The sequence below is a fragment of the Catharus ustulatus genome, chromosome 8 (assembly GCF_009819885.2).
Source record: "Catharus ustulatus isolate bCatUst1 chromosome 8, bCatUst1.pri.v2, whole genome shotgun sequence".
Taxonomy (NCBI): Eukaryota; Metazoa; Chordata; class Aves; order Passeriformes; family Turdidae; genus Catharus; species Catharus ustulatus.
Window position 1 is genome coordinate 24,296,934 of NC_046228.1, and position 24,769 is coordinate 24,321,702.

Genomic DNA, 24,769 nt, shown 5'->3' on the forward strand with positions numbered 1-24,769 from the left:
CTAACCCACACCACTACAAACTTCCATCTGGGAATCTGAAGTCCCAGGTGCTTTGTGATCTCTGAGATGTTAAATGCAAGAGTAGCTCTGCAGAGTTCTTAGTGTTTATGCTCAAATTGAATAGTGCAGAGTTATCTGATTATGAAGAATAACCCACTAAGAGTAAGGACCCGATTTAGAGGCTTGGTAAAATAATTTGGAAAGACAAGTGCTTAAATCCTCCAGACTTTAGAAGCTAACTTCTTGAATTCCCCTATTCTCTGACTCCACAAGTAAGCACAGCTCAGAAGTGTGAGAGCATAGCTTTCTTCTTACAAAAGCTTCTGGTTTACACTTACAATGAATTCTTATTTCCAGCACAGAGGAATATTTTTCCTTGGTGGTACTTCCCTATATTTAATATAGATCTGTATAAGTGATTCCAGGGTATGTTTTGATTGCACCATGTTCATGGAAGGGCCTTAGATCAAATGACAATCAGAGCCTTAATTTTTTTTTTTAATGTATATATTTTCAAATACTACAGAATAATTTTTTCTCCTTTGTTTGTTTTTTTCTCAGAAAGTATCTCTGTGTTTATCCTGACTGAGCCAGGATAAGCATTGCATTGTCTGAGCCTTTCTCTGTGCATTGTGGAGGCTGGTTAGTTGCTTGGAATCTTGCATGGAGGTTGCTTACAGGTGTAGTTTCAGGTTTTTCTATTCCTGTGAGGATCTTCTTCCCATTCCCATGGAATCCACTGGAGACTTGTGTTTTCCTGGTGTGGAGAGTGTGAGGTGTGCAGAGAGATGTCCCTGTACCAGGACTCTAAAGCTGAGGCTTGATGCAGGATGCAGGAGTCCTTGCTACCACAGTGCCCCTGTGCCCTGAGGGAGCCTGGGGATTGGGAGGGAGGGAGATTGCAGGCAGACCACATCCAATAATTAACACCCAACTTTGAGGTCAGTTATTGCTTACTTGCATTTCATTATCGTGGAGTACTCGCAGCAGAGGGAGTTTTGGCAGCTATTTGCCAGTTCTTATTAATAAGTAATCACTACTGGGGATTGTGCTGGCTCATTCAGTAGATTTATAGCGCTGCACCGAGGCATGAGGCTGTTTCTTAATATCTGTTCTTTCTTTCTTCCTTCTCTCACCAAACACATAGCCTTTATTTAAACTTATTTTAATGAAGACTCATAGGTAAACTGTGCTCAGGTCTGCTGTTTTGAAAAGCCTGTTAATAGTGGGGAGAACGGATAGTCCTGTAATGAAGTCATTTCACATTTCACTTGGGGTTGGATGGATGCCAGAAAAATGAATTAGTCACATGTGTGGATGGATTTTGGTTTTTATAGAGAATGGTGGAACCGAGCCAATTCTCAATATTTTTCTGCCAGTTAAAATATTCGGCAAAACCTCTCACGTGTACACACATAATGAATAGCAATGCAAGTATTTTTCTCCCCATGGGAACTTTTCATGGTTACGAGAAACAGAAAGGTTGAAGGCAGGGAAAATGTCTCCTTGAAGCTGGTTCAGTCTTCACACTGCTGTGTTATTAATAACATCCCATGGTGGAGACGCTGTGTGCTGAGAACACGAGGCTCTCCTGAGGTCTGTCAGCACCGTGACACTCAGCAGGCCTGCTCACCTCGTCTGCCTGGGTTTTATAGCAGAGCTACCAAGCCTTGCTTCCCTCCAGGTTTGGATCACTGTGCTGTGCTCTCTTGAGGTGAGAAACTGAGTGGAACTCAGAGTGAGCTTTCAGAAAATGGTTAATAAAATGTAGAAAAAAAGCCTGAAAAGACTTCATGTAGATGGATTATATGAAAAGGTCGGGTAATTTGTATTCTATAACTTCCTTTCTAAAACACCCACATGTCTGTGTCCACTGCTAAATCTTGATGTTTTGAAATCTAGAAAAGATGATACTGAGTCAGATTGAAGTCTTTGTAATGAAAATGGCACTTAGGGTGTTAATCTCCTGAATGAGCTGCTCCTTTTGGATCTTGCAAAGATACCTTCTTTCAGGCAACATAGGTTTCTAGAGAATGTAGAGTTTGAAGTTTGAGCAATAAACTTGGAGCTGCCTTTTGCTGTCATGAGCAGCAGAATTCTAACATTTCAGTTCAGTTCTTTGCGTTCTTTTAAATTTCTTCTTGAAATTACTCATTCCTAACACAAGGTTAACATACATTTATGAAACTAAAGTCATAGTCTCTACCCACTTAATTTTTGATTAACTTAATCTCAGCCTTTTCATTTTTTGAAGGGGTTATAGAACTAATTTCTGAGGAACTAAACAGTGAGTGGAAGTTATTATAGGGGAGGTGGGAGGAATTCATGGCTTGAAAGAAGGCCTAAATTGGCTAGATTTAGTCCACAGCCATGTTAATTTAGAATCACAGAAGCTGATTTTGGTGGGGGGTGTGATATAGGAGTCATTTTATCTTAGTCAATTTACTTGTTCTAAGGCAGGGTTAGCTGTACTTGTATTTTGTCTGAGAGGCCTTCATTCAAATGCTTCTTTAAGTGCTCTGAGGTAGTGAAAAATCCAGGCTTCAGCACAACCCACTGCAGCATATTGCTTTCTCATTTTTAACTCCTAACACAGGTAGGACCTACCTTTCTGCAGGATCACTTAATGGTCTGGGTTTGCAAAGAGGTTTGAGATGTTTCCTTGAAAAGTCCTTTATAGGAGTAAAATATGAACAACTTTGGAGCATGCTTGCATCCATTAATTCATCATGATTCTGTTCAGGGCTTTTATGAAGGAAGTATGTTATATCCTTAATGGCAATAATTCAAGAAAAATAATCTGATTATCAAGAAAAATGTTCCTAACATAAAAAACCACCTTCCTCTGCAATGTGAAAGCAAAGTTAAAGGAAGATTTATTGGTTGTTTTGCAGGTCTGACTTGGAATTGCAGTTTAAATGCTATCACCATGAAGACAGACAAATGAACACAAACTGGCCAGCTTCAGTCCAGGTCAGCGTTAATGCAACCCCACTTACCATCGAACGTGGGGACAACAAGACATCTCATAAACCTCTGCACCTAAAGCACGTCTGCCAGCCGGGGAGAAACACGATTCAGATCACAGTCACAGCGTGTTGCTGCGTAAGTACAGCGAGCTCACGGCTGCAGCTGCTGAGTCTGCTGGTTTTTAGAGCAGTTTGCAAATGTTGCCTTAGCTGAAAGAGCCTTACTCTCATTTTTATCCATGCCTTTTTCTGGTGAGGTTTTTACTTAATGATGTTGGCACAGTCAGAGTGCTAATATGGAAATTTTTGCTGTTTAATTGTTGCAGAATGTAGTGGTGTCCTTCCAGTGTCTCTGACAAGATTCATAGTCTAGGGGAGGAAGGGAGTTTTATCTCCTACCGTCTCATGTGTGGCTGTGTAACAAGGTGGCTGAATCTGTTGATGTAGAAGTAGATTATTGCAATGAAGACTGTTGATGGTCCTAATTTCATTTACACAGTGTATTAAACGGTCTTTGGTCTGTCATGAAAACATCAACATTGTAATCGTTGGTGCTGGGGATGATTTTGCAAATACCTTTTCAGATGAAAAACTTATATTCAAAGATGCAATCCAGATCATTCAGCTTTCCCCTTTCTCTTTTCCGTTGGTTAGTTACTCTTGGGGATGAGTACTGTATTTTTAATGCAGACTGTTCTGCAAATCCAGTCTGAGCTTCTGACTGTTCTCTTGTCACTGACAATAAAGCAAACTGCTAGCTCTCACAAGGTCACAGTGTGAGGCACTTTGACAAGAAGCCATCCACCCATTTTGCTTTACTTCACACTGATGTTTCCCTGCATAATGTCATTTATCTGGTGGCTAAGAGCAGGGGGCAGCATCCTGTGAATCCACAACGAGCTCTGTGTTGGGTAAGAAGATTCAGCTGATTCCAGGCACATCAGTTGCAGATTTTTTTTGCAACTTCCAGCATAGTCTGAGGGCAGGCAGGTAGGCTAGACTGTGTCAGACAGTCCAGGGCTTTAAAAATAAACCCTGATGTCAGAGATTAATATGTCAGCTGTACTTATACTGAATATTAAAGAGGGAGAAAAAGCAGAAAATCCTTGCTTTTTTAAAGCCCTTGTGTACATTAGGCATGGAGCAACTGCACAGTGTGCAGAATTATCCATAAGGGAGTGTGTGTGCTCAGCAGAGCAGAACCAGCTTTTATGTTTAAGCCTCAGGCTCTCACAGAAACCAAGTGCCCAAGGGAAGAGTGGAGTTCAGTTTGGGAGTGCATTTAACATGTGTGTGTTTGGTTCTGCCCCTAACACACTGTGTTTCCTTGCAGTCACACTTGTTCGTGTTGCAGTTGGTGCACCGGCCATCGGTCCGCTCTGTGCTTCAAGGTCTACTAAAGAAACGGCTCCTCCCAGCAGAGCATTGTATCACTAAGAGTGAGTTTGCATTTTGTGTGGGTGATGACTTTCCAGAATGCCTGTGTTCAGCTGTCTCTGCACCAGATTTACTCGCTTATTGATAACCTTAAGCTGTACTTAAAAAATTTGCAGAACATGATGTGGGTAGATGAATCCCTGGTATCCTGAAATGTTAACAGCTATTTGGGTGGAGGTGGCAAAGTTTCAAGGACACAAGCTTAGTTCCTAAAGAGGACTGTCCTGTTCCAGGGGCTTTTCCCCCATATTTGTTTTTGACTCACCAATAAAGAAAGACTAATTCTTTATTTATCTAGGGCTGCTTTTGGTGCTTGTATGACACTTAATTTGATTAAGAATATAGTTGATATGCATGTGGGATGGTTTTTCTGTTCAGGAGAATGTTCTAAATTGCACAGAAGACACCTGTGTGCGTATATTGTTCATTCAGTTGTCCCCTAAATGTTGAAGTAATTTCTTAAATGTTCTTGCATGTTGAAGAAATTTCAGATTTCTGTGTTAGAACTTACAACACACTTGTGCTTTCTCACATCTATACCCACCTTCTTCCTAAACAGTCAAGAGGAACTTCAGCAGCGTAGCAGCTTCCTCTGGCAATGCAACACTAAATGGGGAGGATGGAGTGGAGCAGACTGCTATTAAAGTGTCTCTGAAGTGTCCGATCACATTCCGGCGGATCCAGCTCCCGGCGAGGGGTCACGACTGCAAGCATGTACAAGTGAGTAGTGCCTGGCAGGGCTCCTCAGCCTTGTGTTGTTACACTACCTTCAACTTGCTTAGCTTGTGAGAGCACCTCATGGCATGTATGTCTGTAAGCTCAATAGTTAACTGTGTGTATGTTTAATGTAGCGGGGAAAAGTAAGCTCTTTGGTTTAGTTTTCAGTGCTAGGAGGCTTTTTTCATGTCAATTTTACTTTTGTCTAACTGCTTCATTTAATACAGAATTTTTCTTTTGTTTCCTTTTGTTTTGTCTGGTTTGTTGTTTTTTTTTTTTTCCCTTCTTTGTTTCCTTCTGATACCTAGTGCTTTGATCTGGAATCTTACTTGCAACTGAACTGTGAAAGAGGAACTTGGCGGTGTCCAGTATGCAAGTAAGTGCAACCATACTACATAAGATGCAGTTATACACAATTTAACCAAATTCAGATCATATTTAAGATCATGGAGAGGAGAAGAAAGTTCTAATAAATAAATAAATATCACATTTACTTCAAGAGAATAAAGATGAGAATTCCTGCAATATTTTACCACCTTGGATTATTAGAAATTTAAAAACATTTAACTAGCTATTTCCTCAAAAGGTTCCATTACAGATCATCAATGGCTTGTGTTGGATTCAAAAGAGACTCAAACACTTACATTGATAAGGTAGATACCTACAGTCCAGAATAAGGCTAATTTTTAAAAAATTAGCCTCCAAGGAGCAAAAGCTGGAATCATTGCTTAGAGGAAAAGAGGGATGGGGATACCTTGGCATCATTTCAAGCTAATGTTTTGACCAGAGAGTTAGTGTACTGCAGAAAAAATGGAAGAAAAATTTGGAAGTGGTTACAGTCTGTCCATCCTTCTGTTTAACTGGACAGAAAAAACAGCAGAACACCTGCAGGCCAGTTCAGTGTCTGTAACCTCCTGTGCTCAGTGCACAGGGTTGGGAGTGTGTTCCAGCCTCAGCTGAGGAGCCAGGGCTCTCAGCTCCAGCAGCTGAGGCTGTAACAGCAGGCCCTGGGTCAGCGCAAGTCTCCAGCTGGATCCTTGCCAGGCAGTGTTAGGTACAAACAGCAGTGGGGGATTGTCCATTCTGGCTGTTCTGCAGGCATGGCAGGCTGGAGCTTGTTTCCATGGCTGTCCATGGGTCATCCATGTCCAAATACACAAATACTTTTTCCAAACTGCCCAAATCTTTTCTGTCTTCTACATTTGATCACAAGAGTTGGATATCTTGCTTTCTTAATTTATGTATTCATGCATCTAGGCTAAATTTTTGTCCTGTGTCTCTGAGCATGAGCACCTGCATTCAGATCTCAGTGCCCACATAGCTAAATCATTTCTGGTTTCATTTTGTTCTGTCCCCATCTGTGCTGATCTTAGGTAGAATAGCTGTAATACATAGTTGCTTTGAAGCCATAGTACTGTGGAGCTCAAAAAACCAGAAAACCGGAAAGATCTAATTTAAAAAAAAATAGTGCTAACTGATGTTCATAGGAGAGATCTGCTATGTTTGAAAATACTTTAAATTTGCGATGTATTTCACTAACAAAAATTACTTAAAGAATGTGAATAGCTTGCGGGCACACACAGGTAGATGTATCCTTATCTCATCTGTTTGATGTAAATATGCTGGTAATGTAGATGTAGAACTAAAACTATTTGCCCCAAATCATTATTTTCCTAGCAATATGCTAACATGAAGTTTCTTTTCTTTATTTTTTTTTTAGTAAAACTGCTCTCTTGGAGGGCTTGGAGGTTGACCAGTATATGTGGGGTATTCTGAACGCTATACAAAAGTAAGTGATCTCCCACCTGGTATCCAAGAGTAAGCACCTAGGAGATATGGTAATGAGTACTGAGATAGTGACACCAAAACAGATCTTGTTGATTGAACTTGAATATTCTATTGCATGGCACCTTGGAGGAGCAGATGATGGAATGAATCAGTTTCCATCTTCTTGGTAGATATTGTTTGGGTTATCTCTTAATGGCAGCCTCACCAATGATGCAGAGGGAAGAGCCAGAATGGAGGATTAAATGCTTTTTTGTATTTACAAGGAATCCCTCTGATTCAGAGGTGGAAAACCACATTGATATGTTTGGATTTCATTGTGTGGCTAAACACAGAAATGTGCTCTCATGGTTGCCTTTTTTTAAATTTGCTTTCAGCACACTCTTGAGGAGTAAAAGACATTAATGTTGTATTATAGCAGAGCATTTCAGAGCATTGGCTACCATGCAGATTCTTATGGAAACTGCAGCAAAATTGATTTTTAAAAATTCAACTGATATGCTAAATTTTCACATTATTTTGCAGCTCCGAGTTTGAAGAAGTTACCATTGATCCAACTTGCAGTTGGAGGCCGGTCCCTATAAAGTCAGATATTCACATCAAAGATGACCCAGATGGCATTCCCTCAAAAAGATTTAAGACCATGAGTCCAAGCCAGATGATCATGCCAAATGTAATGGAGATGATTGCAGCTTTGGGTCCTGGCCCATCACCTTACCCATCCCTACCCCCTCCGCCAGGAGGCAACAACTCCACTGAATATGGTAACCAAGGTAAGTTCAAAGCTTTGTGCACCCAGCTGCTCACTCTAGCACTCAGTGGTTCAGTCAGCCTTGTGATTCAGGTGTGTCAGTGCATCTTCTCAGGGTGATGCATGAGGAAAGCAAGTTATATGGCTGCAGTTCTGGAATTTCTGCATAAGCATTTTCAGTTAAGATTCATCTGTTCAATGGAGTGTATATTTTAGTAACTATTATATTTTAGTAATACGTTGTAGTATTTAGTTATTTTATCTAATATTTTAAGTATTTGGTGCTTGTCATAGTCATAGTCACAATTCCTGCCTGAATCAAGAAACATTGTATGTTACCTTCTATATTCATGGCCTGCCACAATGGACACATTTCTGTATTTTTTTCTGTGCATTTTCCTTCTGTTCCACTCTCAGTGAAAACATCTAGTTCTACATAAGTAGAACACCTGACACATTAACCCTGCTGCTTGGGTCACTAGGTGAACTTGTGGCCACAGGAGTGACATTGCACAGTTCACCAGAAAAGGGATGACTGTTAAAGAGCTTTTAGCTGCTTTGCAAACACCTTTGCATTAGAAAATTAGTTTTGAGTTCCTCTGCCCATGTGCTACCAGACTGAGGAACAGGGAATTAAATACAGGCAATGGAGATAGGTTTTCAAATTACTGGTATGTTGTGAATAACTCAATTACAGTGACAATTTTGAAAACATGAAACCAGAGACTGTTTCTTTCGCAAGTAACATGATATGAATCAGTTCAGCTCTGGGAAAAGACCAACTGTTCACACTATCAGAATCCCCAAATTGATTACAAGGTGATACATGTGCTTTTTGCAGGCGTTGAAGAAAAATATAGATGGCGTGCAAAATACGGTTAATTTGCTCCAGTGACTGCAAAACTGATGACAGATGATAAAAGTTATGAGGTTTTCAAACAGATGAATGATTACTATAACAAAGCCAAGAGCACTGAATGACATTTTTTCCCTCGTTTAGTAGGAGTGAAGTGCAGTCAGAGCCTGAGAACAGAGCTGTCTATTCCTCACCATATTTCCAGCTCATACTCAGGAGCAGACAGGATAGCCACGCCACGTGTAGGGTTTAGGCTTTGTGTGAGCATTGCTGCCTAGACTCTGATGTTGCTGCCTTCCCCTGTGGGTCCTGTAGCAGAGGCAGTCACTGCTCCTTGGAACCCTGAGTCAGCACTGGCAGGTGAAACCCATGCTGTCGTGTTTGCCCTGCAATAGGGGTGTCAGCACAGAGCACCACATTATCCTAAATGTCTGGCAGGTCTCCCTCAGCACATGGCACTGCTCTTGCTGCAGAGAGGGGCTTGCTGCTGCATGGCTGTAACTCCCTGGGCCTGCTGCCTTGTGTCTTTACTCTCCACCAACACATGCACTGAAACTTAGTGATTGCAATTACATAATGTCCTCTGATTAACAGTTCTTTAGAGCGGTTAGTAGTAGTATTACTGCTGTGGTTTATGTTTATTTGGGTTTGACAGGAAGAGTACTGAAGTTTAATTTGCAAACATAACAAATATTCAGTACTACAAGACCAGATTCCAGCTGCCTGCTAATTAATTATTCCTGATATGAGGCAAGACCAGCTATGTTCTGTGAGACTCATCCAGTTTGCAGATTAACAAAATGAGAATCAGTAAGGCTCTGCAGTATTTACATGATACATCAAAGTCCTGGCGTCTTTGAGAAGTACTCTTACATAGCTAATGACTACTATTCCTTCAAGATTAAACTTCTGCTTGTGAAGCTGTGCTAAAGAGCAAATGATGCAACTACTTCAGTTTGTCAAACTCCCTTCTTGAGTTGAATATTTAAAACTGCTGTACTTCAGTTGACAAACTGCAGGCTCTCTGTGCAAGCTCCAAAGCTGTTATTTCAGAGCTCAGTATCATCCAGTTCAGTTACTTGTATGAAATAGGTGAATGGTTTTAGTTCATTTTTTTTGCTATTTGTAGCAAATAAACCACTAGAGCTGATATCCAAGTTGGAAGTATCCCTATATTGGGATACCTGCTTGCTTTAGAATTCACATGAAGATGCCTGGGCTGAGGTGGGCTGGATCCATATGGACAGTGGTCATACAGTACTTGTCCTGCAGAGCAGCAGGGAGCCCCAGGCCTGCTTCAAGATGTGTGTGTAAATCCAGTCAGTCAAGTGAATTTTAGAAGTTTTCTGGGAGGCCCAGATAGATAAGAGCACCTCTTCTATGCCTTTTATGAAGGGGTAGAGTAGATGCTGTGCTATGAACTGGTATTGCAGCATCTTCCAGATTCACTTCTGTCAATTACTTTCATCAGAAGCTGAAGCAATGCTATGATCTTACTGAGTGTGTAGAAGCTGACATAAATAACACAGGTGTCCTATAAATAATCTGGGACTTGGGCAGTCAGTCTCAGTCACACTGAGATGCTTCCAGATACAAAAATCCCATGGAATTTAATGTCCTGTTTACTTCTTGGCCTGGTTGAGTTTATGTGGTGACTTGGCAGTAGTTTTTCAAAATGTCAGCAGTTTTCAATTAGTTCCAACACATAAATGAATTATTTATGTATTTGGAAGCCAAGTGCCCTGTCCCCACTTGCTCAGCACTGGGGGCACAGCATTGTCAAGTTCAGTGTCACAGCTCCCTGTGCTGTGTGGGGAGGGTGTCACATCACACAGCTCCTGCAAGATACTGGGAGAGATGAACGTTGGAAACAAATCACATCTGTTTCTCTTTCAGGCAACAGTTACCAAGGTCATGGCAATTTTGACTTCCCGCATGGGAATCCTGGTGGCACATCTATGAATGACTTCATGCATGGGCCACAGCTGTCACATCCCCCAGACATGCCGAGCAGCATGGCAGCTCTCGACAAACCTCTCAGTCACCCCATGCAGGAATCTGTAAGTAATGGTGCTGGGCACGTAGGTTCTCGTTTGTGGGGGTAAGGAGCTCTCATCCAGCTGATGGACTGATGAACTGCTTTTACTTCTTGTGGATTCCTCACTTGGGAAGTTGGTGAAACAGAGTAGTCTTGAGAAATGCCATTTTTAGTTTCTGGCCATTTTGAGTTTTTGGAGAAGCATTTCTGCACTCTTTGAATTGTCATTTAAGCTTGTTTATCTGAAAGGAAGAACCTGGCTCAGTGTGCTTGTATTAATCATTGTGCTTTGCTCTGACACATTAAAAAAAATGTACTTCATTCCCTAGGCCAGCAGGACTGTGAATATCCATCTCCAAGAGACAGCTTGTTAAAGCAAGATATTGGATAACTTAAGAGCAGGAACAATATCTTCCCTGGCTTTTTCTCTGAGGGCAAAATTTGCATCAAAGCATTTTGAGGGGGAATTCTACTCAAGTAGCATGAAAGGCACTTTTAAACTTTTGGTAATAGGAGAAGCCTGCAGATTTCAAGGAGACCCACTGCCACTGGTCTGAAAATATCAATGTTAGAGACTGAAAAATAGAGGTTCCTCGGGTCTCAGATGGTGAGGCAGAGCTGTGCATTGGAAAAGCAGCTTGCTCAGAGCACTGAGTTTTCTGTACAGAACTTTATATATCTCCAGAAAATGCAGTACTGCAGCAACTAGGTGATAGAAAAGCTACCAGCAGCATTTAGCTCTGAGGCATCGTTAGTCATCTATTTTAACTCTGTGTGTGGGGTGTGTATACATCCTTTTATGTTCATTTAAGTTGCAGGGCAGGGGGTTTAAACTGTGCTGTTACTGCACAGGAAGGATGTTTAACTTGACAAGTCATATGTGCTGTGTCTTTAGTGAATCCTAGAAAGTACCATTTCAGAATGTAATGAGGAAACGTGGTAGCAGATGCTCAGCAAAAGCCTGCTCAGTCAATGTCTGCTCTAGCTGGCAATAGGTTTTCCAAGGAGGATGGTGAGAAATAGAAGAGAGTGGAGAAAGAGTTCTTCATATAGTTTGGAGAGAGTCCAAGTACCAAGACTATCTGCAAAGGAAGAGTCCAGAAACTGTAATGACTTTACCACTTTACAGGCTGATAAATGAGGACAAACATTCTGTAAACGTCATTTTGCATTGGCAGATTCTGGATACACAGCTTGGAGTGTGTATGTATCTTATTCTCTGCATAAGAATCAGCTGCACATTATTAGAATACAGTAGTGAGAGGAAATAATACCAGCCTGAACCACTCACAGCTGCCTTCCTTTGAATCAAAGTCACAGGGAATTATTCTTTGCTTCCCATTACCTGACACCTGCCTCTTGACTTCATCAGTTAACAGCCATACCTTTGCTGAAGTAGTTGTCTTGGTGAAATTTCTGAAGTGGTAGGATATGAAGTAGTTGAATATAAAAATGAAGAATTTGTAGCTTACTGAAAATGAGACTGTTTACATATAGCAGAGGTGAAAGTTGCTCAAGGTTATGCATATTCCAGAGCTGTATCTAAGCAAATGTTAATGGACTTCCAGTTCTGTGGGCCAATCTGTAACAAATCTAGTACTTGCTTATAATAGCTGGCAACGAAAGTAAACCTTTGCCTCACTTGTCCTTCATCTATCATGATACTCAAGCAATACCATTTGGAAACAGGGGACAGTGCTAAAGCAGAGTCCTACATTATGTCAATGGCTGGTTTTCTGTAATGAGGATCAGTTTTCAGGTCAGAGGAGAATTAGATTAACCTTGTCAATGTGGCTGTGCAGTCTTCAGTCCGCACTTGAGGACTCTAGGGCTCCCACACAGCCTTTTCAGTGCTATAAAATCTCTGCTTTCCTCTTTCTGTCTTACTCTCTCTCTTCTGTTCTTTTCTCTCAAAATGAACTGTTTGTCTGTAGCAGACACTCAGGAAAGGCATCTTTAAAATCACTGCTTTTAGAGAAATACTCGCCTTTAACACATTCCTAAATTGTGTAGTTTCATGTCTCTGAAGAGACACTTCATACAAAAACAACTCTAAACAAATTGTGCGATGGAACCAAGGTTTTAAGATGTTGCCTGTGCTCTTCTCTGGCTTTGTCTTTCCTTTTTAACAGTTAGCAGGTTTTTGTAGTTTGTACATATTATTCACTTTGGCCATTTACAAGGTGAGTTGGGATTGGATGTTCAGTCCTTTAAGATCTGAGGTCTCTCTCTTACTGGAGCTGAATGCTGCTGAGCAAGTTCCTGGTGTTCCTATTTTGAGGATTTATGTGGTGGCCCTTCCACAGTGGTAGGCAGAGAAAGCTGATCCCTCCTGTAGGTCACTCCAGGAAATGCAGGTATTTGCCCAGTGTAGGTAGGGCTGGGTAACCAGGGATGAATCAAGCAGTATTTCCTTCCCTCAACACCACTGTTCCACTCCTATGGAAGGAGACAAAAATCAGGACCTGAAACACAACCAGAAGTAACGCCTCTTCCCCAGCGCAGAGTATTGTGAGAGCTATGAACAGATGCTACATTGCAACAGTGCAAGATTGCTACAGAACAGCTGCCACAATCATATCTTGTTTATTTTCAGAAATTGTAAACAAGATTTAGACAAAGGAGAATTCAGTTAGCTCCAGTTTAGTGCTTCTTGCAGACAGTGTAAGGAATGACTGAGCAATGGGTGATGACACCGTAGGTTCATATGTACAGAGAGGTGATACGAGCTGGTACTACTGTAAAAAGTCATTGCTCTTGCTTCTATTTTCACTTTTCCTCCCTCTCACAGCAGCAAAAATGTTACTGCAGTCATGAAGTGATCTGGACCCAGGAACTGATGTGATTGCAAACTAAGTCAGGGGCAGGGTGGGGAAATTCAGTGCATGTCTACAAGGTTTCACCTTGCAGACATGGCAAAGGGGTGGATGGGAAAAGCGGCCAAGAACATCAGTGGGGTAGGCAGGATGGCATCTTTTAATGGTTTTGGTAGCTAACACAGCAAAAGAGTTGGTAAAACTGTGACCCTGGTAAGGTAATGGAGAGAGATATAAACCATTGACTTAACCTGGTGATTTTTTTCCCACTAATAATTTTCTTCAGGGACAGAAGGAATACTGCTGTGCAGCTGGCAGGCCCTGTTGTACAGCTGTACATCTCAGCACTCCTAGAGGTCACTGTTGGGCTGTAGAGTTGTGGTGTTCTGTGCTGTAAAGCTGAAGATGTAGTTGTCTGCTATAAGCTTTTCTTTTAGAGACTGTAAATGCTTTAAGAGTGCCAAAGCTTATGCCTGTAAAAACAACTCTGGAATTATCTTGCTAATGCAAGCAAAGGCAATTTTGTTAGACTCTGCATTCATGTGTGGGTCAGTGCTTTCAGAATAAAATGGTGGGACTTGCAGGTGCAAGCTAAACAGACCCAAAGTGTGTTGCTTACAATGTGTTTGCACCATAGCAAACTTATTAGTTATCTGAATGCAAATAGAAAATATTCCCATCCTGAGCATTTTGCTTTCTCACTGGGAGGCTGGTGGAGTCAGTGGGTTAAGTTGGATGGATTTGGAATCTGCGATGGCTCTTCAAAAAATGTGGTGGCCCTCAGTCTTACAATAAACAATCCCTATACACCCATTGTCTAAGGACCCAAGTGACTGTGTAATCAACTAAATCTATATTTAAATCCTTCCCTGTATAAACACAATGTAGAATTTCTAACCTGCTTCTTTGTTTCGAAATCTGTCTGAGAGCATACGAAGGCCTCTCCTGGTTAAAATAATTATTTATATAAACATGCCAGTATGACCCTTGCTTTATGCATTCAGGGATAAATTTAAGAGATTCTTCAATATAATCCTGTTTGGTTTTGGTTTTTTTCCAGAAACTGGTATCCCACATTAACAACACTGTCATAAATTGCTTTTTACTTTTTGTTGTTATTATTATTAAGCTTTCTAATTTCCACACTATCTGTTGCACATGTCCTCAAGGAGTGAGGAAGGAAACAGTACTATTAAGACAGACATCTACTTACACTTGGACTTTCACAAAGTTTTTGGGCTGCAAATGCTTTTACATTAAAGTGTGATCTGTGGGCAGATTTTGTACAAACTTACCCCTGTAGTAACAATAATATTGGATAATGTTTTCAAGTAGTCACATTGTGACCCTAATGACAAGATGTGTATCAGTACTTTTTACTGGTTCCTTTAAATTCTGATATGGATAAATAGCCAAATACCATGCAGGTAGAATCATTTCCACAAACCTTCATAATACCAAAGTATTGAAAAGGACCTCCATGCAGCTGAGTGTGACTGTCCCAGTGGATCAGTATTCAAGTTTCAGTTTTCCTAAGAGTGGTGAAAAGTATTTTTTAAAACACTTGTTTCTATTTGTTTTGGTTTTTTTTTATGTGAACATTTTAATTAAGTTTTGTAATAACCTCCCTTTTGCTTTTCAAAGCTGAAGGCTGAGGTTGAGATAACTTCAGAGTTTATGTGATATGAAAGGGTGAATACTGACATAGCATTTTGCTGGTTTCTGTTGGCTTTGGCTGGATGAATTTCATGCTGTTGTTGTATGTATTTGTTCTTTTATTTGAGCTTCACTTTGTCCAATATGTAGCATTCATCAAAAAATGTTTACATTTTTTGTTTCTCCATATACCCAATTAACATAAGACATCTGATTCTGAGGCGTTCAGACACGTCTTTCTCATGGCACCAAGGTCAAGCCCCAGGGAATCCACTAGCAAAAATGTGACATGCAGCAGAAGGAAGAATTGGACTTGTGCATTTTTATTGCTTCTTTGTCATGTGAGAAAGACTTTTCCCCCATTCAGTAACAGGGGCAAGAAGACACATGTGGATTGGTAGTTTATTCCCCACAGAAAACATAAAAAACCACTAAGCTCTTGCTAGACAGCTCATCCACAGCATGAATACAAAGCAGAGTGTGATCGTTGGCTTCGTTGAGGCTGAGGCAGTGTGCTTTGCAGTCAGTGGGTGTGCAGCCACCCACAGCAGCTCAGCTCGTGGTGGGGAATGTGCTGCCTGAGCCACCACCCAGGAAAAGCAGCGAGGAAAACCTTCAGCCTTTCACAGGGGTCTTGCATTCTGAGGAGAAGGAGAGGGGGGAAGAGCTGGTGTTTGCAAAGTGTTTGTAATGAGTTGAAACAGGAATAGGCTGTGGTGTCAGGAAGCTACCAAATAGGGGAGCTGAGCAGAAATGAGGCATTTTCTCCATTAATGAGTTTCCTGCAGTAGGGATCATTCAACAAATTCTCCATTCATTCATAGCTTTTTTTAGGGCAAAAGCATCTGCCTTGCTAATGCTGAGCAGCACCCATAAACGTGCTTCCCTCCTCTTTGTGGTGCATTGTTTTGCATCTTCATACACAGTTTTCCACATTACAAGGAAGCAAACCAACAGCACAAGTCCAACATGTTTTTTCCCCTTGCAGACAGCCTTCAAAAAGCTGAAACACCTTCTCCAGCATTGGGATATGGAGTTTTCTTTTTCGATGGCGCTTTTTTATTCCTTTTTTTTTTGTTGTTGTTGTTTGTTGATTGGTTTTTGTTGGGGTTTTTTGTTGCGTGTGTCGTTTTTTTAATTTATTTCGTTTTATAACATGCAGTTACAGAGTCAGGCACCGCGAGCACTGTACCTTGTGGCCTCACTTTCTTTTCCTGCTTTTTTCCTCCTCCGCAGATCCCTCATCCCGGCAGCACTGATCAGTCCCATACTTCCATGCAGCAAGGTTTGCACGTCCCTCACCCCAGCAGCCAGTCAGGGCAGCCATTACATCACAGCGGGCCTCCTACCCAGCAGTCCCGGCAGCCACCCCCGGCCGCTTCTAGCAACCATCCACACAGTGACCTGACCTTTAACCCCTCCTCAGCCTTAGAGGGTCAGGCTGGTGGACAGGGAGCACCCGACATGCCGGAGCCCTCGCTGGATGTAAGTCTGTGTCATACTCTCATCTGCCTGCCATAGCGTGTGCTTCGCATCGCGCGGGAGGGCGGGGAGGGCAGGGGACGGGGCTGCTTCCACAGCACATGCCATCCTTCATGCTTTGGTACATGGGCACAGGTGCTGCAGCCAAGGTGACAGGGCGCTCCTGACCTGCTGGGAGGATGGATGGTTCCGGTTGGAGCAGCTGCAGGGTGTGCGAGCCGTAAGCCTCTTCCTGGCACCGAGGCAGGCACTTCTTTAGGCAGCAGCTCAGGCACCAGGCTGGGAGCCATCTCCTCCTTTCCCACGGCGCTGGTTGGGCTGTGCTGTCCCAGGCCCTGAAGCTGTTGCAGTGCCTGGACAGGAGGAGGGACACAGCTGTGTGTGGTTCTGACTGTGGTGCAGCTGTGCCAAGTGAGCTGCACTGAGCCCTGCGGTGTGTCCTGGCCCACCTTGTGACACTGTGCCTGCTCCCTGCAGCCAGAAACACTCTATGCCTTTCCATACCTGCTCCTGTGGATGACTCAGCAGCACAAGTTCCTCCTCCCAGTACACCACACAGGGAAGTAAACAACAAGGACATTTTCTGCCTCCTTAGCTACCATAGGAGGCAGCTCACAATTAAATGAAGTCTAGTTTTAAGTCCAAAAGGAGTCTGCTATTTCTTAACATCGATTCAGTGGAGTTGCAAGTGACTTTTCTGAGGTATATCTCTCTGCTTAGCCATCTACCTCCCAAAATATAAATCCTCAGCACTAGGACTAGATTTTTGTTTGAGTCATGCATTCCTGTATGTATATCTTCTGTCTGTTCCAAAGTCTGCTGCTGCACAGTTAATTTTCTTAGAGATGTTCGCTTCTGTGCCTTGGATTTATATCTGTATTTGCTGTTGCTGTATATTTGCATCTCCCCTGTCACACAGCACTGTACTGGCAGGTAGCCTCACAGGGGAGGGAAGGGGTTAGGGGACAGATAGAGGCTCCAGGATGCTGCAGGAACAGTGGTCAGTGAGGCAACTTCTGCTGTTTCACACTTTGTGCACATCCTTTAGGAACATGAACAATAGTTCATGTGGCAGTTGGAGTTCTGAACCCTTAAGGACCCTGTCTGAGCAATACTAAAAGGTGAAATAAAAATGTCTTTTTGTTTCTTATAATATTTAAGAAACATACAGTATTTTCTTATATGTCAGGCACCCATTCCTTGGTGAGAAGCAAAGTACAAAAATCTGTGCACTTACCACAGTACTGTGGTTATCACTGATGGATTGCTGGTTTGTTAATGAGAGGCAAGTGCTGTACAGTGTGGGAAATAAACTTACTGGAAACACCTGTGATCCTGATCAGATGGATTATTTTAATGGGTGTGTTGTGGAGCCTGGCTGATAAAGTCCCTTGAAGCAAAGCAAACAGGGCACGGTACCGTGGGCAACTTGGCCCACTCCTACTGACACAGTCACGGTCATTCTGCAGGAATTCAGTGAGATGCAGTCTGAGTTAAAGAATCCACCTCATACAGATGCAGACACAATGGGAGATCTGCACAGGTACTTCAGACCGCAGAGGCTCAAGACTGGAATCACTGGGTAGATTTGCACTTTGGGAGCACAGGGTACACTTCTCCAGACTCTACCCTAAATCTGGCACATTCCTGTAGCTTCTGTCCCCATCACCCCCTTGCAGGCCCTGGCACTCCTCTCTCTTTTGTCCCTGCTCCAGCACAGCACTCTCAACTCCCAGCAAGTCCTTCCTGAGGTCTCTGGTTTTCACACCAGTGGGGCAAGAGGCTGGCTATGCTGCCTGACCCCTCTGACTGAGGGAAGCTGAGGTCACCCTCACAACTTTTAAACAATATTCTTTAAAACTTCCACTTTTCTTAAAAAAAAAAAAAATTAAAATCCCCTGTATACAAGAATGAGTCTCATAAACTATTTAAATTTTTAAGAATGAGTTGTAAAATTGTAGGACAAATTCAATAAATTTTTATTTCTCCACATTTGGTGGGGCTGCCATTTTTTTTGGACTTCTTTTTTCTTTTTGGATTTTTTATGATGTACTCATAAAAAATTGTAATAGGAGGCGTAGTATGCTTAAAAGTCTCATATCTCCAGTACTATGACAATAGCATTTTTAGTATGAATAAAAGGAGGTGGTAGTTTTAGAAAAAGATCCCTTCTGGGAGATTCTGTTTATGTGAACTTGACATTACATTTTTTGAAAATGCTTAGAAAGCAATAAACTTTTTTCTGCATGTCATGTTTAGGTTATTGAAAAATTTGTTCATGCATATAATGTTAGAATATGAAGTTTATTTGCACAAGAGCAATGGAAGCATATAAATACAGTATTTGTTAAAAGTGAAGTGGTTGAGCTTTTGGTTCTATAATATTTGAAAACATAGAACAACTTAAAATTAATTTTTTGTACCTACTATTAAGTTTATTAAAACAGTCCATAGTTTTCTGTCTTTAACACAATACAGAACATAAAAGGGCTTTATTGTAAACTGTTCCCTGCAATTTTTTATATATGATACTTCTGTATTTTCCTAGGAAAGGGCAAGATGCATTATAGAGCAGGAAACATTGCCTGATGTACAGCCCAGGAGTTACAATGTGCTTGTCATCTGTCAGATCAAAAAGAATGTGTTGTGATGGTTTGATAAACAAAATTTTATGCTTGGAATACAGTATAATGGAAATACAAATTGAAGCCCCACAGCTATTCATTTTGATACTTTCAAGCACTGTGCAGATTAGGGCATCTTCTGCTGGATGGAGTGTTACACCTGTGACCCTTTAAAATGTCTGGAATTGCATGTAATGCTGTAGGCAAGTAAGTACTTCTAACCACTGTAAATTCCTGCTCAGAAAGGAGAAGGACTCGCCCAGCTGCCTTGCCACTCCTCTCTCCATACTCCTCCTCAATTGTTTCTTTTTCCACTTTCTTGATTTGTTGGTTGCTTTAACCCTGGGTGAGTTCCTTGCTCCAGGTCACTGTCCCAGAGCTTAGATTGGTGCACTGAGGAGTTACTGAGAGTAAGGAAAGGACAGGGCTGCCTCCTTCTGTAGAGTTGCAGGCTTTGGGTGGCCATCAGACTGACGTGTGAGAGCCAGACCAGCCTTTGCTACCTGCCTTAAAACTCAAATATGGATTACTCAAACTGCATGTTTCAAGTGTTTATGCAGTGTTTTATAGGAAACATCCAAAATAAGCATTTATCCAGAAGTTTTTGTCAGCGTCACGAGCCAGGCAATATGATGGGGAAGTGGATTGAAAAACCCTGAGATGATAATGTAATTCACAGGTGAAAACTGAGTCACAGAGACTTTCACAACAAGTGGATACTGCATCATCTGAGGGTGTTAGGCTTGTGATGCTGCCTTCTGTTTTATTTGGATATATTGTTATAAAAACCAGATTCCAGGAATGCGTGGTGTTTAATCCCTTTTTTCCCCTCAGTTGGTTTTCTGTTATCTGTAATTTTTCTTTTATCTTTGTATTTTATAGCTACTTCCAGAACTCACAAATCCAGATGAGCTGCTTTCATACCTGGATCCTCCTGATTTGCCAAGCAATAGCAATGATGACCTTCTGTCTCTCTTTGAGAACAACTGAAACCATATGTATTCTCCCATCCTTTTCACTTGTTCACACGTGTGTGGCTGCACAGCGAGGAATCTTGACACTCCTTTTCCACAAGAGAAGAAAAAAAACCTCACAACTTGATCCAATGGTGCACTCCCTGCTTTCTTCATCTCAGAACTGCTTTTGTTAGCTTCAAAGACTGTGAAAGTGACGGGAGACAATAATACAAAAGTTAAATACATGCAGTAATCTCCGAGTCTGCCATGCTACATGTGACAAAGAAGCATAGACAGTTGTGCAGCTATTGGAAACCCCATTTGGTGTTCATCCTCTAGAGAGAGAGTTCTGTGATAAACATAGTGTGAAGTATCTTGGCAAAACCGAATCTTGGCAAGGGAAGAAAAATCAACAGAATGGAACTGTCTTTAATTGACCCGTCTCAGAGTGTCTTTACAATGCTTGTTCTTCCATTTTTTTGAAACTGTATCTCCCTCTACCCCACCTCTCCTCTGCCCCCCTCCAGCCATGGGTTTGCCTTGGAATGATTGTCCTGGCCACACACAAAATGAAAAAAAACACCTACAAAGTTCAAAAAAGCACAAATCCTACAGTCAATGGCAAAGTTAGGGAAGACACACAGGCCTGTCAGAGGGAGCCAGCAGTTTAGCTAACGTGACTTCAGTAACAGAGTCCTGAGATCTCCAGGCCGCAGCCGTGGGTGTCGGGATTTCTGCAAGCGCAGGGATCTTAACCTCCTCTTTGCAGAGGATTCCTCTGGCCCAGCACACAGATTGGAAGCACCCAGGAAAAATTTTTTAGAAGTTTGTGATGTTTAGGAATTTTTGTGGTTTGGTTTCAAATCAGTACTGTTTCTGGCTGCGTTAACATCCAGCTGTAGAGATTGCTGTAGTAGGTCTTTTTGCCATCTATGCCCATACATAATGGAAAAGAGAGGGAGGGGGGATGCAAACCAAACTGTTCCTGATTATTGCCTACAGCCTTCTGAGCCCCGAGAGTTTGTGTCACTGTACTGCACAATGCATAGTAAGACAAGCTGGGTTGAAGGCAGCGAGGAAATCATTGCAGGATGGAGGGAGAGTAACATCATTATCTGCATAATTATTTTTAATAATCAGCTTGAGAAGGGGCACTGACATTGGACAGACGTCTTACAGCTTCATTTTAGTTTTGCTTTGCATTCTGTTGTCGTGACTGTTACAGATACTTCAGCCTTTTCCTTTTCTCCTCCTTCAGTTTCTTTTTTTAAACTTTGGCTGCTGGGATGAGCTCTTTCTCCCAAAGGACCGAGCGTGGGGAGAACAAGTACCTGTCAGTAGATTGCTACTGCCCTCAAGAGACCCTGCTGCCACAATTACTGTCTTGCCCCTGTGATCTTTGCTTCTCGTGTGGTTGCTGCTCCTGCATGAGCTTCCTATTGCTTCTGTGCCCATTTCTGTGCTCTTTGTCTCTCTCTCTCTCTTATAAATGATGTACAGTAGCTGTGTAAGAAGTGCATGTGTGCCAACTTTGCCCTCGTGGTGCAACATTTCAGCTTTTGCCCACTGTACAGTTATTGTTTTGTTTCTTTTGATACTAAAGCATATTTGACCCTACTCTTTTTCCTCTTCCCAAATCCAATCAAACACCCTTCGTTTGCTCACCACAATGCGTTTTAAACTGAAGTGCCAGGCAAAATTTTGTTTGTTCCTGTCAGTTTGACTAGATAGCTTCCTAGCCCTCTGTTTAGTTTGCAATGCTGTAAATGGCATGCTCTGTGCTTACGACTCTGGATTTGCTTTCCTCACCAAAGTCACATTTGTAAATTCTCTGCATTTTTTGTTTTATTTTGCTCCTTTTGTTAACGTTTCCCACTACTGCTGTACATGCGTTGTGGTATATATATGCTAGTCAGCAGCACCTTGCTGTAGATATTAAAGGAAATGGCGGTTTAGTTCTTTTATTTCCCAGTAGGAGTATTGAATCTGTCAAACGTATTATGTAGAAATGGTCCCACACTTATATTTTTCCTCTTTCAAGTTTTTTTAAGAAAGGCGCTGTTCATTATGCAAAATCAATTATTTTAAGAATTGCTATTGTAAATATCTTTGTGAATATTTTAGTATCGTCTTTGATAATATTCAACATTTTCATGATCTGGTTATACTTTTGCTGGTGTTTTTAAATACCTTGTCTGAAGAAAAATATGGGTCCTTTTTTAAAAAAGAAAATTGAGGGTTCTTTAACAGAATAAGGGAGTTGGGTTTTGGTTTGTTTTTTTCCCCCTGTTTTCTTTTGGTAAGTTTGCCCAAATTTCATATCCATTTATGTGATGAGTGAATTGATACATCAGGCAGTACCTGGATAATCAGGGCCCAGCTCTGTCATGGAAACATAATTGTGTTTGCCTAGGGAAAAAGAAACCCCAACTGACCGACCGGTGTTCATTGACTGTGGGTGATCGAGAGCTGGTAATGGCAGAGTTTGTTCGTTTGCCCAAGTGAGCAGAGCACGTAGGACCAGCTGTGTGACCACCAGGTAAAGATGCACTAAGGCAAGCAGCAGATGTCTATGGTACCATATTTATATCGCTCTACTGGCGCTCTGGTCTCTGAAACTGGGGCAAAGACACTTAGGGATGTTGGTGGGTGGGGGAGGGAAACAGTATAGTATATTTTATTCTGCTTAGAAGTGTCTTTTTTCTTATGTAGGCTTGACAACCTGTAGAGGATCTCTGCAGAATATTAAAGATACCTTGGTGTAATACATGGTAATATGGTTGTGGTGTGGTGCTGCTATCACACAATTCCTAGGAAAGACCGTTGTTCAGTTACGGATACAGATGTGTTTGTAGCCATTTTACTGTAGTAGTTTCCCCTTGGTTTTTTGCTGCATTTTTTATATAGGTCTGGAAGTCATGTGCAGAGGTGGCTAATATAAACTGACTTTATGCCCTTAGAGTTAGTTTTTTTCTATTTGGGGGGTAAGTTCCTTAAGCCATAGGTTTGGGAAGAAGATTTCTCACTATTAGTTGGAACTGGTTGCTCTGATTTTTTTAATTGATTCTGTTTCATGTTCCATTCTCCACTGATCCCTGAGCAGCTAAGTTAGTCACCTAAAATTCATTTTCTCTTAAACACAATATTAGTATTTTAAGCCAGGTATGTTAAGGATTGACCTTTTGCTAACTGGTAGTATTTAAAATGTGTCATTTAAAAGTACCTGTTGGAAAGCATAAAGGGAAAAAAAGCCCCATAGATATTAGCAATATGTTTGGAGCAGTGTTGGCATCTGCTTTGTACAGTAACAAATAATCAAAAGCGGACAGTTGACATCTTTAAACTTACAGAAATTTTTGGTTTCTAAGCAGAACTTAAAAAAGAAAGTACAATTTTTACCCATCACCCAAATGTTGGACATTTGAGACAGTTTTAAAATTTATCTATCAGCTAAAATCAGGTACTGTATAGTGAAGTCAGTATGAAAAAGCTTCTGAAAATCTAGTTATTTTTTTATCTGTTCACTGCCGTATTAAAGTTTAGAGAAAAAAAACCTAGCAAATAGGGTAATCACAGTCATTTCTTTTAAAGCTTAATTATTATATGAGATTCCAGTAGTATTTTTCTTCTTTTTTTTTGTTTGTTTACCTTTTAATCGTTTCCCTATGGAAGTTCATCTGGGAAAGAACCCACAGAGATCTACAGTTCTGCTGCCAAGACATTATTATAGGACTGACAGTACACGCCAGTGTCTGCAGCAGAGACTCAAGGGACAGCTGTACATATGTAAATGACAAATAGAGACATGTTAACAGAAATGCATTCATTTTCCTTGGAATGTGCATTGTTTTTATTTCGCAGGAAAAAAAAAGCTTGAAGCTCCATCTTATGTGGAAAATGAATCCTGTTTGTTAGCGTTCGTGGAGTCTCAGCATTTGTTCCACTTTCACTTCTGTAATATACTCTGATCCTTTGTTTTGTTTTGTTTTATCTACATGTAATATTTAGCTTACGTGTACTAGTCTATCACCTGTGTATTTTTAGGGTGCTACAGAAATAATGAAGAAAAATACGGGGATTAAAAATAAAAAAAAAAAAAATTGTAACCAAATTCATACTTTGTACAATTTTTGATATCACGATCAGAGGAGAATTAAAAAAAAAAAAAGTACAATCTGAGGTAACATGCAAAAATGGCCATTGTCTTTGTTTGTACATTGTATGTACAGTACAATGCAATCATTTCATACTTTAAACTGGTCAGAAAAAATAATTGTGATTTTTAGTCTTGCAAAACTGTATGTAGTTAGATGATGTGACAACCTAATATTTATCTAATAAATATGTATTCAGATGAAACCTGTATATTAGGTGTTCATGTGGTTATTTTGTATTTAAAGATCAAATTATTTGACTATTGCTAGACATTTATATACTCTGTTGTAACACTGAAGTATTCTCATTTGCTCATGTTAATTTTTTTTCCTAAATAAATTTGCAAAATTAAGGTCTGACTAATTGGCAGCTGCTTTGTAAATTTTGAGTTTCTTTTTGAAACCATGAACTTCCCCTTTGCCCTCCCTGGTTTGACTTAATGTGGAAGTCAGTTGTACAAGGTGTACCTTTTTCAGAGAGCAGGACTTGGTACAGGAAGGGAAAGGTGGGAACCACCCTGGAGACAG

General features: G+C 41.1%; 1 protein-coding gene across 7 annotated transcripts in view; it reads left to right on the forward strand.

Moving 5' to 3' along the window:
* ZMIZ1 (zinc finger MIZ-type containing 1) overlaps positions 1-24,452 on the forward strand; it is a 340,131-nt gene extending 315,679 nt beyond the window's left edge. For 6 of the 7 annotated variants that reach the window (XM_033066444.2, XM_033066443.1, XM_033066446.2 and 3 more), the window contains 9 exons: positions 2,895-3,105; positions 4,303-4,408; positions 4,966-5,126; positions 5,432-5,499; positions 6,844-6,912; positions 7,434-7,681; positions 10,412-10,575; positions 16,262-16,510; positions 20,014-24,452. In XM_033066444.2, coding sequence (XP_032922335.1) covers positions 2,895-3,105; positions 4,303-4,408; positions 4,966-5,126; positions 5,432-5,499; positions 6,844-6,912; positions 7,434-7,681; positions 10,412-10,575; positions 16,262-16,510; positions 20,014-20,121 — 1,384 coding nt within the window. In that variant the 3' untranslated portion in view covers positions 20,122-24,452. The remainder of the gene's footprint in view (positions 1-2,894; positions 3,106-4,302; positions 4,409-4,965; positions 5,127-5,431; positions 5,500-6,843; positions 6,913-7,433; positions 7,682-10,411; positions 10,576-16,261; positions 16,511-20,013) is intronic. The other variant, XM_033066447.2, reaches the window with a different exon arrangement.
* The last annotated feature ends 317 nt before the right edge of the window (positions 24,453-24,769 follow it).